This window comes from Leucopleurus acutus, assembly GCF_964270905.1.
Source record: "Leucopleurus acutus genome assembly, chromosome: X".
Taxonomy (NCBI): Eukaryota; Metazoa; Chordata; class Mammalia; order Artiodactyla; family Delphinidae; genus Leucopleurus; species Leucopleurus acutus.
The window spans coordinates 74,484,390-74,499,831 of NC_139148.1; the positions used below are offsets into that span (position 1 = coordinate 74,484,390).

The 15,442-nt window shown below is 34.9% G+C and overlaps 1 protein-coding gene across 1 annotated transcript in view; it reads left to right on the forward strand.

Annotated features, from left to right (window-relative positions):
• DACH2 (dachshund family transcription factor 2) overlaps nt 1-15,442 on the forward strand; it is a gene marked incomplete at both ends in the record, with an annotated part of 629,522 nt that overhangs the window by 233,271 nt on the left and 380,809 nt on the right. The window contains one exon of the mRNA XM_082864247.1: nt 8,493-8,605. Coding sequence (XP_082720373.1) covers nt 8,493-8,605 — 113 coding nt within the window. The remainder of the gene's footprint in view (nt 1-8,492; nt 8,606-15,442) is intronic.

A 15,442-nucleotide genomic window follows, 5' to 3' on the forward strand; every position in this document is an offset into this window, starting at 1 on the left:
CTCACAGCCCCTGGCAAACACATTTCTACTTTCTGTTTCCATGAGTTTAATTACTCTAGATACCTCATATAATTGGAATCTTATAACATTTGTCTTTTCGTGACTGCCTTATTTCACTTAGTATAATGTCCTCAACGTTCATCCATGTTACAGTATGTGTCAGAATTTTCTTCCTTTTAAGTTGTGTAGCACTTTTAGCTTTTCAAACTGGTGTTCACATATATTGATTAATTATCTACGCACAACTATAAGGTGAGGATAATGCTATAGTATTATGCACACATTTTGCCCTTTTTTGGAGTAATTTTCCATAGGACCAATCCAGCAGCTTTACTTAAAATATGAGCTAAAATAGACATATGAGAAAGTGGAAAACTATGTATACTTAGAAGTTAATGAATTATCTGCTTTTGACCAGAAATGTAGCATGATTCTAATGATCAGATTAATAGATTATTTAGTTTACATCTCTAATCATAAAATGAGGTAACATATTTAGAATAGTCATGTAATTTGCCTGAGGTCACACAGCTCAATAATGGCAAAACTGGCATATTAGTTTTCTGTTGCTGTGCAACTAATTGCCTCAAATTTAGCAACTTAAAATAACAACCATTTACTGTCTCAGAGTTCTATCTGTCAGAAATCTGGAGGAGCTTGACTGTATTCAGTCTTACAAGGCTGAAATCTAGGTGTTGGTCAGGATGGGCTCTTATCTGGAAGCTCTGCAGTAGAATCTGCTCACAAGCTCATTGACGTTGACAGAAGCTAGTTCATTTCAACTGTAAAACTTGTGTACCTGTTTTCTTGCTGGCTGTCAGCCCAGGGTTACTCTTGGCTTCTAGAAGCTACCTGCATTCCTTGACATATAACGCTGTCCATTTTCATACCAGCAATGTTGTGTTCTCTAATTTTCTGTTTTTAAAGGGTTCATATAATTAGATTGGATCCACCTAGATAATCTCCTTTTCAATTAGCTCATTCATGTGATTAGTTACCTTAATCACATGTAGAAAATCACCTTTGCCATGTAATATAACTTAATATCTCATTACATTCACAGTTTTAGCAGTTAGGGCTGGAAATCTTGGGATGGAGGAGAATTCTGGAATTCTGCCTCCCACAACTGAGATTAGAACTCAAGTTTAAGTCCTAGTGCTTTCCACTGCATTACATTGAATATCTAAGATTGTTTAAAGTAGTTTTATTTTAATATGGGTTGCTAATATTTATCCATGTAGAGCAAAATTTTAAAAAGATTTTAAATCAGCAAGGAAACTGGCTTCTGTATTTATCCATTAAATATGTGCTTCCAGGCTGTATTCCTAACCATAGAGACTAATGCAGTCAGGTTAATAGTGATCAGCTTCCTAAAAATCTTACTCAACTTCCTAAGCTCTCCAGAGTTGTGATATTAACACAATACTCCTGCAGTTTCTGATTGACATTCAAACATGAAATGTTAACTCTTGAGATCATCATGGGATTATGCACAGACTGACAATTACCAATGGGACTTCATTTGCCAGACATGAAAAATAATATTTTGGCTAGTTGTAACATGCTCCCTTAATGATGGTACTGAAGTTCCCTTTGTGATAATCATTAAAGAGAGCCTGTATGATGACACAAAGTAAAAGGCAGTGGCCTTTCAGAAAAACAGCACCGTTTACAGCAGGTTATACTGAAACCTTCCCAAGACAGTGGAGCTTAACAAAATTTTTCCCCAGGAACCCTAATACCTTGAAGATATTTCACAATGGAAGGGTTCTAGGGTCAAATACTACGCTTAGCAGATAGGGAATCTACTCATCCAGCTGGAGAAGGACATTCATTTAAGAAGTAATTAGAGAAAAGGGAAGAAAGATATATTGGGGCAGATTGCTAGACCAAGGCATTTAGAATTTATTTTGTATGCACTCAGGAAGTATTGAGGGTTCTAGAGCAAAAGATGACATAATGAAAGGATGTTTCACCAAAATTCAGATCACAGTTTATGTAGAATGTATTGGAACAATGAAACAACTTGTTGAACATAACCTGGGCATGAAGTGATGAGGGCCTGAAGTAGGGTGTTAGAGATAGGAATGGATAGAGATGGAAATTTGCAACATATATTACAATGGAACAAAAATATTGGAGACTGAAAATGAAGGGGGAGGTGGAGAGAGAATCAAAATTACCCTCAAGTTTATAGTTTTGGCAACGAAAAGCATGCCTATATTGCTGACAAAACAAGAGAAGGAAGGTGTGGGGAGTGGGATTTGGGGGAGGCATATTTTGAATTTGAGATGCCAGTGGAATGTATCCAAATGTGAATGTTAACTTCTTATCATTCTCTTAATATCAAATTTTTGAGCAGTGACACATTCTTTGAATTCAAGAATGCCTGTATTTTAAAAACATTGTGTCTGACAGTGGTATGATACACTTTAGAAGGGGAAATGGTTATTTCTTTTTTAAACCTTTTATTTTATTATTTTTTAACATCTTTATTGGAGTATAATTGCTTTACATTGTTGTGTTACTTGCTGCTTTACAACAAAGTGAATCAGCCATATGTATACATATATCCCCATATCCCCTCCCGCTTGCGTCTCCCTCCCACCCTCCCTATCCCACCCTTCTAGGTGGTCACAAAGCACCTAGCTGATCTCCCTGTGCTATGCGGCTGCTTCCCACTAGCTATTTTACATTTGGTAGCGTATATATGTCAATGCCACTCTCTCACTTCATCCCAGTTTACCCTTCCCCCTCCTCGTGTCCTTAAGTCCACTCTCTACGTCTGCATCTTTAGGGAAATGGTTATTTAATTTGATTCACTCTAAGATTTACTAAGGTGCAATGATTCCATCGATGTTAATTGGAATTACATAAGCAGAACGAAAAGAGGCTACTAAGAATTTGTCATATACCAGCATTTCTGTTATACAATCTTTGTTAATTATACTAAGACATTTATTAGAATTCAGTCAATTTATGACAAAAACTAAACTTGTTTAAAGGTTAGAGCAAATTTAATTTAAATAGGGAGCAGAGTCAAGTAAATGAAGTATAAAATAGCTTCACATTTATACTTTCTAAGAAGTGAGTAGTCAACCCTTAAATTGTCTATTACATCAGATTTCTTTTTTTATTGAAGGAAAAATAGAAATTCAGCATTAGAAAAGGAAATTAAATATCACCATTTAAAATAATAACTATAAATTATCCAATTTATTACAATCATAAGATTAATGCTAAACATGAATTATTCTACATGATCCTTGGTATTGTAAGACATGACCCTAACAAGGAAGATTTTTCCTCATCCTCTGAACCCCCTTATGTTAAAGATAATTTCCTTAACTTCCCTAACTCTAATGGAATGCTGGTATTGATGCTTTTAATGTATTCAAATTTAAGTTTTGGATATGCCTATAAGAGCTGAAAAAGGAAGTAAATGGTAATGGAATATAAATGACCTTGCCTCTGGTGTGTTTTTTTGTTCCTTGTGTTGATAGCTCCTAGAGACATGATGAGCCACACTTTAAGTTCCCATAAACCAAGAGCTGATTGATGCCCAGTTTAACATAAGCACCATTTTATGAGAGTTACCATAGTGACCAGGTTCCAGTTATCAGCTTGAACAATTTCATATATGATTAATGTTAATTGCCCATTTTGCATGGATGACTTTTTCCCGGGTGCTGAATTGGTTGCTGCTGCCTTTGATCTGGTTGAGAATACAATCCAGTGCAATAGTTAGACAAGTGATCAGTTTGCTAACACTGAGAAAAGATGGATTTAAGTTGCTGTGAGGTCAGAGTTTGTTTCTCTTCATAAACACTGAAAGGTCAGGTAGAGTTTAACTACTATTGGCATCCTTGAAATGTTGTAATAAATGTCAGGCCTAAGAGATTATTATTAATCCGCAATGCAATTAAAAGTCTTATTGTTCTGATAGAAAGATTCTTATTTAATTTAACAAGCATATTGAAAAGTCAGAGCAGCATTCTCACAGTCAGGTAAACAACACCTTCAAAGCGAATGCCATTCTTGGTTTTCTTGGCTTCTAATGTAATTGAAAAAAATGACACATTCAGGGACTGTCCCAAGGGATTTTAAATATCAGTGATGGCTCTGAAAAGTGAATCCCAGGTCATGGCTTGCAGCTCCCACTTCAGGAATCCAATTGCAGCGATCTTTATAAGTTGCTGCTAATACCACAGTTAACTGCCACTATATCCTCAGTTTGTCCAAGAATGTTATGAGTGTTTCTTTAAAGAGTAGTAAACCAAACTTTCATTGAAGAGGATAACATGACTTGTGGTTCCTCGCTAAATCATGTGCTGATGATATATGGTTTACATTAAATGTCTTGAAGTCTCATGACATCACTAATTAATTTATTAATAAGATTTTTTCTTTGAAATAAAATTACTCAATTGTTTACTCCTTGATTCATATACAAATGGCTGATGATACAAGATAAAAATAACTCCAACAGTGAAATTTCATAATCTTAATGAGCAAAATATCAGCTACTTTATTACAACTTGGAATAGATATTTCACAGACTGTGTCATATCTTGTTGACACCAGAAGACCTACTGACTTTCTTTCTTAGGGACCTGTCAACTCTACAAAGTTTATAAACTTTGAGGTAATGCTCTGATGGTAATCCACTTTAACTGCAGAAAAATGAAATACTGTTGATACATATTTCAATTTGTTTTTTTCTTTAATCGCAGGAAGCTGAGTTACTATTTCATTTCTTCTGAAGAAGTTTACAGAGTGAAGGGTAAAATACATATCAGGATAAATTATGTTATGGGATGACCTGGACCCAGAGAAAATCATGATTCTTTGGTATAATTTCCTTCCAAACCACCTATAAATGTTACACCTAATGTTGATTTTATAAAGCTGATGATCTCAAAGATTTAGCTGAGCTTTTTAATAAGAGTTTTGCTATTTTGGCGGGTTGTTTGCCTTGTACCATAAAGTTTTGTTTATGATGCTCATGGGTGATATAACCACTGAGCCATTTGAGTGGGAACTTTAAAAAGGGCCTGCTTTATTTTACAGAGTACAAATAACCTTGTAATTAAACTGAAAACAAATAATTGCCAACAAGCAATTATTATTCATTTAAAGAGTAATTACATGGTTATTTGTGCCCTGTAAAATAAAGCATTACTGAAATCAGTAACACAATCAATATTTTAGCAGAAACAGGATGCTGCAATGATGAACCTTTCAACCTATGCTGATTAAATTGTCATCCAAATAACAGTTTTCTAGTTAAATCACCACATGTTTATTTGTCTTGATTAATATGTAAATATCTGCCTAATGCTAATAAAGCTCTTAAAGATAAGAAGTGTGGCAAGATCATCTATCAAGAATATTTCCCAACTTTCTACAGAGTCCTCCATAGTCTTTCATCATGTTGTCAGGCTTGTGTTCTTTGAAAAGAAATGCAAGAACTTTATTGCTAAGAATATCTTACTACTGAGGGTTATTTGGTCTAAAAGTAAGAATAAATCTACCTTGTATTAGTATGGAGCTCTATTGATTATAAAGCACCTTCACAAATTGTATTCTAATTAGTTTACCCTAGGGGCCCAAGTCTTCTTTCCAAGAGTATAAGCAAAAGCATCTGAATATGATTTTTCTCACTGATAAGTTTAAACAAGTTTGGAAGGATACATCACACAACCATACTCACTAAAGTGTTAATCATAAATTTTAAATAGCAGGTCAAACACACATCTCTATCACTAGACCTTAAGCTCTTCAAAGGCAGAAGCTGTTCTAGGTTCTCACAATATATCAATGAACAAACAGACCAAAACCCTTGCCCTTGTCAAGCTAACTTTTTAACCTTGTAACCCTGATACCTAGTTTCAATGCCAGATACACACTGAATGGGCACTTAGTGCATGTTTGTTTATTGGATGATTGAATAAGTGAAACTGTCATTACACATGAATAACTGCTGGAACCTTCAGCCCTTGAATGGGTCTTGAAGTTTGTAGGAACTTTCAGACATAAGACAGTATCTATCATCTACCCTTCTTTAACCTTGTAAATAGTCAGATTGGACTGGATCATATTTTGAAGCTCTTATAATTGCTGTAAAGTCCAAAGTTTAAAAGTGCTTACCTGATGATTAAATGATGGCTTTCTATTTATTTGGTCAATAATAGAGCAATCAAAGGAATATTTGGAAACTGTAGCCATGGCAAAATAATGTGTCCTATCATTACTCATTAACTGATTTTAATTAACCATTTACCAGCCCCTACTGTGTGCTAGACACCATGAGAATTGCTCAGGGTACAGTGACAAACAAAAACAGACATATGTGCTGCCTTCATGACCTTACATTTTAGTTGGGGAGGCTCACAATTAATCATACCAACATCATAAAATTATAAACTGAAAATAATGTTAGGATGGAGAATATGATCCTCTTGGCTTATAGCATTTGTAGTAAATACTACCAAGCCATTTGTGACATTAGCCATGAATTCCCCCATATAGATCTGATGGTGGGAAATTTGACCAAATTTTTCAAATCTTGGAATTTAAGGTAGAACCATCAGACTAAGAGGCCTGTAATCTAATGCCCCCCAAGCCTGAGTCAGCTTATTGGAAAAGAGCTACATCAAATTGTGAGATTGACCAATAAATTTGGAACAGAACTGTTTAAACCTTATAGCTTCCAAAGTATACTGTCAACAACTGTCTCAGGGAAGTAGAGTGAGCATTAGGCTGTTTTCTTCTGGAGACAGCCTGTCTGAAATTGATTATGAGCATAAAGACAGCACTGAAATTTTTATGCTGGAAAAGTACAAAGAGTTATCAGGTGGTCTTTAATAAAGTTAGTAGGCTTGAATTCTGACAAATAGAAAGATACAAAGAATCACTTGGAAAGTACAGACTTGGTGACGATTATTCAACAAAAAGTGCCTTTTTCTAATGACTGGATATAACCTGATGAATATTGTTCAGTGACCTTGGGATCCTTTAGGGCATTTGAAGTAAATTGGATATTTTTCTTATCACTATTCCTTCAAAGAGTTAGGAAGCCATAAAACAGGGCAAGGACAAACAGGATAACAACGCTGAATTAAAGAAAATAAATTATAGCCCAAACTTGAGTAGAAAGAGGGAGAGGAGATTCAGTTTATAAAATTGAAACATTAAATGAGAAAAAAAGAATCTTTCATGCTAGATTGATATACAATATTGATGTACAATGAAAGAAAATAACATCAGCACAGTGTATGAAAAATGAACTGGGTAATAGTACCTCTGTATGAGGTTGCTAGAAGTCGTCTTCATTTGAAAGCAGAGTTTGTCTTACATTGATGGAGCACTTTGCTACTGCAATGTTGATAGAGTGAGGTTTAACTTAAATTTCTTTGTGAACAAAAAGTCATTTTTGGAAATGTTCTCTATCTGAACCTTATACATTTTTGCAGCTTGGGTTATTTAATATAGTATTTTGCAGTATTTTGTCAAAATCCCTCTGATTCAGCTTTGTAAACTGCATTTCTACTAAGAAGCAACAGCAGTATTTTAAGTAACATTAAGAAAGTAATATTTGAAATATACTGCATGACTTGAGAATGACTTGATCCTAATGTTCAGTGACTTATAAGTCTGTTCATGTAGTGACAGCTTCTAAATGATATATTTAGTACACTGACTGTATTAGAGTACAAGATGGAAGCCTGATACTGACTTTCTATTTCATTATTTTATGGATTAATATTTGCAACTGCAAACTGTTCACACCTGGGTGAAGAATGTGCAAATAGAATAGGTTAGGTTAATGTTTTAAGTTTAGCATCAACTCATCAGTTAAAAATACCAATCAATCTGTGAGACAAAACAGCCTAGATTGCAAAGGTGGCAGGTTTCCTTAGTACAGCCACTCCAAGAGAGTGTACTGCTGGTTATACAGCCTGGTTTAAATAATAGGTATGAAAAAAACCTGAGGGCAGGGGTTCTTTGTTCCTTGTGGGCTCCCAGAAGCTGTGGAAATGCTAGTAAACATCAGGTCTTATTCTACATATCAGCTTTTTACCCCTCACCTCTGGCATGCTGAACAGAGACTTAATCACTTCATATTCTATACGATCCTAATTCTGTGAGCCCCTATCTCAGATCTCAGTTGCATGTATTAATACCAGGGATCAAGTGTACCTTTAAGAGCGGGGGTAACTTTGGGTTTCTCACAACAGGTAAGCTGTATTGCAAAGTGCTGGCTTGTAAATAGAATCTAAACTAGAAATTGATCTCTTATGGTTTTAATGCTTGCCATAGTTATTTTGGAAGTTTAGTATAAAGTATTGGTCCTTTAGTAATCAATGAAAATAGTCTTTAATATAAAAGTATATCATTCTTGGTAATTAAACAAGATTTAGGCGAATGTAGCAAGTGATGGTATTTCCAAAGAGCATATTTTAACCTGATCTTTGTCTGTTTTTCAACAGTTCAAGGCCTGGCAGGCCTCCTAAGCGTTCTTTGGGAGTGTTGCAGGACAATGCTCGCCTTCTGCCCCATTCAGTTCCAGGCCTCTTATCACCAGGACTTATCACTCCGACAGGTAATAAAATCCATCCGATGATCAGCCTTGTCTCTTCATACTGCCCAGCATTTGAAATGAACTCATATTGATCTAACTGCCTTGTCCTTCAGAGCTTTTCAAGCTCTACTAGAGGTTACATTATTGAATTTTTTTGATTATTCATGCAAACAGTTTTGTTATTCCAGTGACTCAAATCAAATGGACATGACTTAAAAATTAATTGTCATTTCCTTGTAAGAAATCTCTTTCAAGGCCTTATTGTGTGTATGTATGTATGTTTTTGTGTGCTGTGGGCAGAGATGGCAGGGGGTGGGGGGGACTGGCCAAACTAGCATTTTCTCAAAGCCTCCTATGGGATGTAGTATACCTGCTTGTTGATATGTCTCAATAATATTCCTTTTGTTTCCAAAAGTTCTGGGCATCTGTGTATCTTTTCCATGTTATTACTCTAGGATAAAATGTAGAAATAATATGCATCATCCCTGGTAGTACCTTATGATTAGAAAAGAAGAAAGTACAAGTAGTCATTGTCTTGAATAATGATTCAGTGTTTTTCATCGAACACTGTGATAAACAGTACTCCCCTAAAAATACCAGTCTCATAAATTTGCATTTTTGATTCTCTAAAACAAAGAACATAAAAGCACATAAAACACTCAAAAATAAGCTTGCAACTATACCTCAATTTAAAAAAAGGAATTGAAAAAAAATAAGCTTGCTATTTCTCTAACTGAACCTTTAAAAATCATTAAAGCTACTATGTGGTAGAAAATGTATTTAATGACAATATGATCTTTGTATCTTCAATGATACATAAAACTAAAAACCCTAATGTGTTTTGGGTATTAGATCCTAGGTAATGCAAAATTATATGAGTAGTAGTCCTTGTCACAGTAGAATTAGGGAGAAGGTAATGTAAACTAATGATTTCAATTTAATTAAAGTATGATAGAGACTATAATACAAGTACATACAAGGTGCTATAATATCACAGAATGAGAGCAACTAAATCAATTTGTTAAGTTGGGTAATGCTCATAGAGGTTTGAGTTATGTCTTATAGGCTGAGTGTTGGACAGATGGAGAATAAGAGGGAAAATCATCCTCTGTAGACAGATATACACTGATGAGAAAGGGCCTGGTATGCTAGGGGGAATAGCAATTAAGTGGAAGAGACGGGAGCAGAGATTTAAGATGGGAGACTTATAGGTGATACAGTTAGAGTTAGAGTTAGAGTTAGAAAGAGTGGGAAAAACCAGCTTAGGAAGCTATCTTGTTTAACAGTTTTTTTCCCTATAGACCAATGGTTTTCCAAAGGGTCTTTCAAGGACTTTCCTTACTGGCTGACATGGGATTGGGGAAGTACTTCTAGGTTCCCCACTTCTGCCTCAGAATTTTACATGTTCTATTTCATATAGGATTTTGTTCAAATAAAAAAAAAGCTGCTGTAGGTAAAAGGAACCACTGATAAGTAACTGAGTAAATGCTTTAAAAACAATTGCAGTTGAAGGTAAGTAGCAATGAAGGGAGAAATACTGAGGACCTGAATTGAGGAGAATTCAAGAGTAGAAAAGAGATTCATAGTTGCTTCATAATTAGAATTAATGACACTTGGTAACTGATCAAAATAGAGAGCGAGAGGATGAAATCTAGGATGATTCATGTCTAGCCTAGGTTATAAGTTGGATGATTATGTCATTAGCTAAGATAGAGAATTTAGGAAGAGACTCAGGCTTTGGGGATTAGATAATGATTTTTTAGACTTTAAATATTTATAAACAAATTCTGATACAAGAAGAAAGCAGCCCTGTGCATATAAATGAATATAGAGGTCATAATAGTACCTGAAATATATTACCTTGGTGCTCAATAAATGATAATCTATTTATTGACTTCTAAAATACATTGACAGAGCCTAGAATCAGTACCATGTAAATAATCAGGTCTGTGTCCTGATGAAAGATGTATCCTGTGTAGATGGAAGAAAAAAAGGATTTTATAATTGCTTTGAGGCTAATGTACTCTTGAGTAAACTTCGGTACCTTATCTGTTGAGAAAAACCTATAATATATATTAAGTTTCTATTAGTACCAGACATGGGTGCTAAGTGTTTTATATACACTTCATTTAATCTTATAGTAACCTTATGAATATTGTCTTCATTTTTCAAGTAAACAATGTATGGCTCAGTGAGTTTAAATTAATTGCTTGAGGTTACAGAGCAACTGAGTGGCAGAACTGGGTTTCAGACCCAGGTCTTTTAAAGTCCAGGGCCTATACTTTTTCCTCATCATCATGATGTCTTATAGTAAATGTTAAAATCCAGTTTGAGGTTTTCATCCCCTCCTAATTTACTTGGCATGTATGCTTCAATTCCTACAAGATAACGGAGCCTCCTTCCTTGGATTAGAGCCTTGGCCTTCCGTCTTACAACTTGGATTTACCACAATGAGAATTATTGGAACAAAAAAAGACTCCTCAATTCATAACCCTTTGCTTGTGCCTAGAATGAGATGATAGAGATAGATAAAGGATTGAGTAGGGAAAGGCATGAATACTTCAGTCTAAATAGCAAACAGTAGAAAAATCATTAAACGGGAAGGAAGAGGAATCTGCACAGCTCTATAGTAATTTCTTTTCTTAGAATACATTAATTTATTTTACATGCTCAAGGATATCCTACTCACTTACAGCCATCTAAGAAGAAAAATGCTCTGTAAGCCAAGTAGAAATAATTCTGGGATTATGCATTATTTTGCATTAGACACACTTCTTCACTCCTCCATTAGTAAAGATAATTGAGATAGAATCAATTCTCAATTTAGCTATCAGTAAGTTTCATATTTGGCATTACACTTATTATCCATTAAAAACTTAACTTTCATTAATTTTACTTAAATATACTTTTGAAAAATTCAGTTGATGTTTTTAATATGATCTGTTATGGGTTGAGAATTATCCTATTTTTCCCAAATGATTGTTAAAATGCTTTACAGTATTTTCCTGTTTCAGGTCCTTATGTCTCAACATTTTTTTGTAAAGAAAGAGATAATATTTTACAGCTCTGTATAATTTTACATACAACTGTCAAATTAATTATTGATAAGAGTCTGCTGTTATCTTCTGTTTCAATGTCATATGTCTGGAGAAGCCTCTTTGAACCCTACTGAGTTTGCCTAAGTAAATGAAACTTGCTCTCCATTTGTTTATATTATTTCTTTGCATTTGCAATTTGAAAATGGGGTCTAAGGGTAACAAAATGCAATGATCATGACATCACTTTTTAAATATAGTGATGTTTTTGTAAATTATTTTTGCCTTTAAATTGTTATTTTTCCCCCAACAGTTGCAAGCAAAAAAATGAAAGTAAAAAGGTTTAGAAATGGTTAAGTCATTTGAGAAGAGCGCTCTATTTATTCATATAGCTTGACATGTAAATTCTTAAAAATGCAGAATAATATCAGGTATGCCATATTGTTTTATCTGCTTAGCATAAAGGTATTTCAAATTTTCTACTTTATGTGATTTTATTTCCTTTTTTGATGTGTATCATTTTTCCATTTCAAAGATGTTTATTTTCCTCTTTGTTATATTTCCTCTGTATAATGGAAACTGATTCATTCAAACTCCACTAATTCAGATCTTGAGATAATTCAGAGAGTGGCTATGCTAAAGTCTCTGGTATTAATAAACGTATCTCATTTAGCAAATGAAAAGTATAAATAAAAATGTGTGTGTGTGTGTGTGTGTGTCTGTGTGCATTGGTGTAGGGTCATTAAAATACTTGGGAAATTTAAATGTACTTAGGTATCTAAAAATTACTCCAAAAGTTAATTTCTATACATATAATCAACATACTAATTACTGATGATAATTCTTTTTTCACTAAGATAGGACCCACAGGTGCTATTCTTGACAATATTGTCTGATATCGATTTAGAGATTATATCTATGTAACTACAGACCAAGAGATATAGTATGTATGTATATATGTATGTATCTATCATCAATTAATATCTGTCTATAGATAAAAATGTATATGAATTCATGATTTTCATTTAACATGTTTCTTTTTTAAATTGGAGTATAATTGCTTTACAATGTTTTGTTAGTTTCTGCTGTACAATGAAGTGAATCAGCTATATGTATACCTATATCCCCTCCTTCTTGGACCTCCCTCCCACACCCCCCCATCCCACCCATCTAGGTAGTGACAGAGCACCGAGCTGAGCTTCCTGTGCTTTATAGCATGTTCCCACTAGCTATCTATTTTACGCATAGTAGTGTATATATGTCAATCCTAATCTCCCAATTCATCCCACCCTCCCTTTCCCCTCCTTTGTCCACATATCCGTTCTCTATGTCTACGTCTCTATGCCCATCCTGCAATAGGTTCCTCTGTACCATTTTTCTAGATTCCACATATATGCATTAATATATGATATTTGTTTTGCTCTTTCTGACTTACTTCACTCTGTACGACAGACTCTAGCTCCATCAACGTCTCTACAAATAACCCAATTTCATTCCTTTTTATGGCTGAGTAATATTCCGTTGTATATATGTACCACATCTTCTTTATCCATTCATCTGTTGTTGAACATTTAGATTGTTTCCATGTCCTGGCTATGTAAATAGTGCTGCAATGAACCTTGGGGTACATGTGCCCTTTTGAATTATGGTTTTCTCAGGGAATATGCCTAGTAGTGGGATTGCTGGGTCATATAGTAGTTCTATTTTTAGTTTTTTAAGGGACCTGCATACTGTTCTCCACAGTGGCTGTATCAATTTACATTCCCACCAACAGTGCAAGAGGATTCCCTTTTCTCTACACCATCTCCAGCATTTATTGTTTGTAGATTTTTTGATGCTGGCCATTCTGACCGGTGTGAGGTAATACCGCATTGTAGTTTTGATTTGTATTTCTCTAATAATTAATAATGTTGAACATCTTTTCATGTGCTTCTTGTCCATATGTATGTCTTCTCTGGTGAAATGTCTATTTAGGTCTTCTGCCCATTTTTTAATTGGGTTGTTTGGGTTTTTCTAATATTGAGCTCCATGATCTGTTGTATATTTTGGAGATTAATCCTTTGTTGCTTCTTTTGCAAATATTTTCTCCCATTCTGAGGGTTGTCTTTTCATTAACATATGTTTCTTGAACATCTGTTCTGCACCAAACAATATGAGAAAACATTACAACACATTGAAATAAAATTCATTTTTTTTTTTTGTGGTACGCGGGCCTCTCACTGTTGTGGCCTCTACCGCTGCGGAGCACGGGCTCCGGACGCGCAGGCTCAGCGGCCACGGCTCACAGGCCTAGCCGCTCCATGGCATGTGGGATCTTCCTGGACCGGGGCACGAACCCGTGTCCCCTGCATTGGCAGGCGGACTCTCAACCACTGCACCACCAGGGAAGCCCTAAAATTCATTTTGTGAGTCATATTTTTCTCAAATTCCATCAGCCTTTTATTGAGTTACTAAAAAATGATGAAATTTAATTTTTTTTGCCTTCATATATTGCACTGCTGATATTCTCATCTCATGTTTCTGTCTCTGTTTCTATTGTACAATCTGTGTGTCTTAATTCCCTGATAGGTCATTAATACAAAATAATCCTATTACCTAGTATTTTCTGTAAAATATTTTGGGTTATAGAGGGAAAAAGAGGAAGGACTTTTATCCCCATCTTTCTCTGCAGATCTGGAGAAGTGCTGATATCCCTGGATAACATTCAAAGCATGGATTAGTCATGTGTGCCTTTGAATTTCCCAAAATATGACTACCCCCCTTTCCTCAGTTTATGAACTATTTCAAACAGACAGACATGGAATTTGGCCTCAGAGAGATTTAAACTGACAACTTACAAGGAAGTAATAAAGTGCTTCAAATGAAATTCCTGTAGTGTTCACTCTTTAAAAGCTAGCAGATTCTTCATCTGTTTGTTTTTTTTTCTTCAAGTTCTATTGTGACAAAATATTTTTAGGAATTTCAGCTGCCATCCAACTCCTTGGGAAACTGAGCCTGTGAATATCCAATTCTGTAATAGTAGCTACAACAATCAACTCAGGATTGGCAGAGCCATAAGTAGAATCCTGCCAGGTCTTTGCAGTGAGATGTTAGCTTCATGATATGGTATAATGCCAGTTAGCCTGATAGCATGATTGGAATCAGCACCCTTCCCTTTTCAAGATGCATTTCATATTCTTACTCAGTTGGCTTGGATGCTAAGAAGTGGTCATAAGGAGGACAGAGTGGTCCTAGGCCTTTCTTCTGTGAGTGTAAGACAGGAGAGATCTATCTAGAAAGAACCAAACCAACCTTTTTAATGGTCAACTTAAGACATTTCTGTTTCTGTGACTATCTTTGACTTTTTCAATGAGTAATATTGTAAAGCATGCTTCATGTCACACAAATGGTAACTGCTTTCATGTCATTGCATTTTCTTTATTTCTCGTGTGTCCAGGAAGAACCATTGGCCTAATAGGAGCCAGAGTTGAATGACTAAATTTTCTAATATAGAGTTTAGACTAACATACAATTTCGGTATCTCCACTAAACAAAAAGATTAACTACATCAGTTTAATAACAGGAACTTCATTCATTATATTAGCTAAATCTGGGTTTCCAAAACACTGATTTATATTTAAATATTTGTCAGTGCTTTTTTTCTATATATATTATAATTATCCTAACCTAAAAATGTCTCCACCCAATGTTTTTAGATGCCTGCGAATCATTTTTGTATTATATTGATGGCTCATAGAGCAAAAGCCATTGCTTATTTCCAATGTAGATGGAGGAGAAAACTTGGAATTTAAGCAAACCTTACAGGATGATGATGGTGATGATG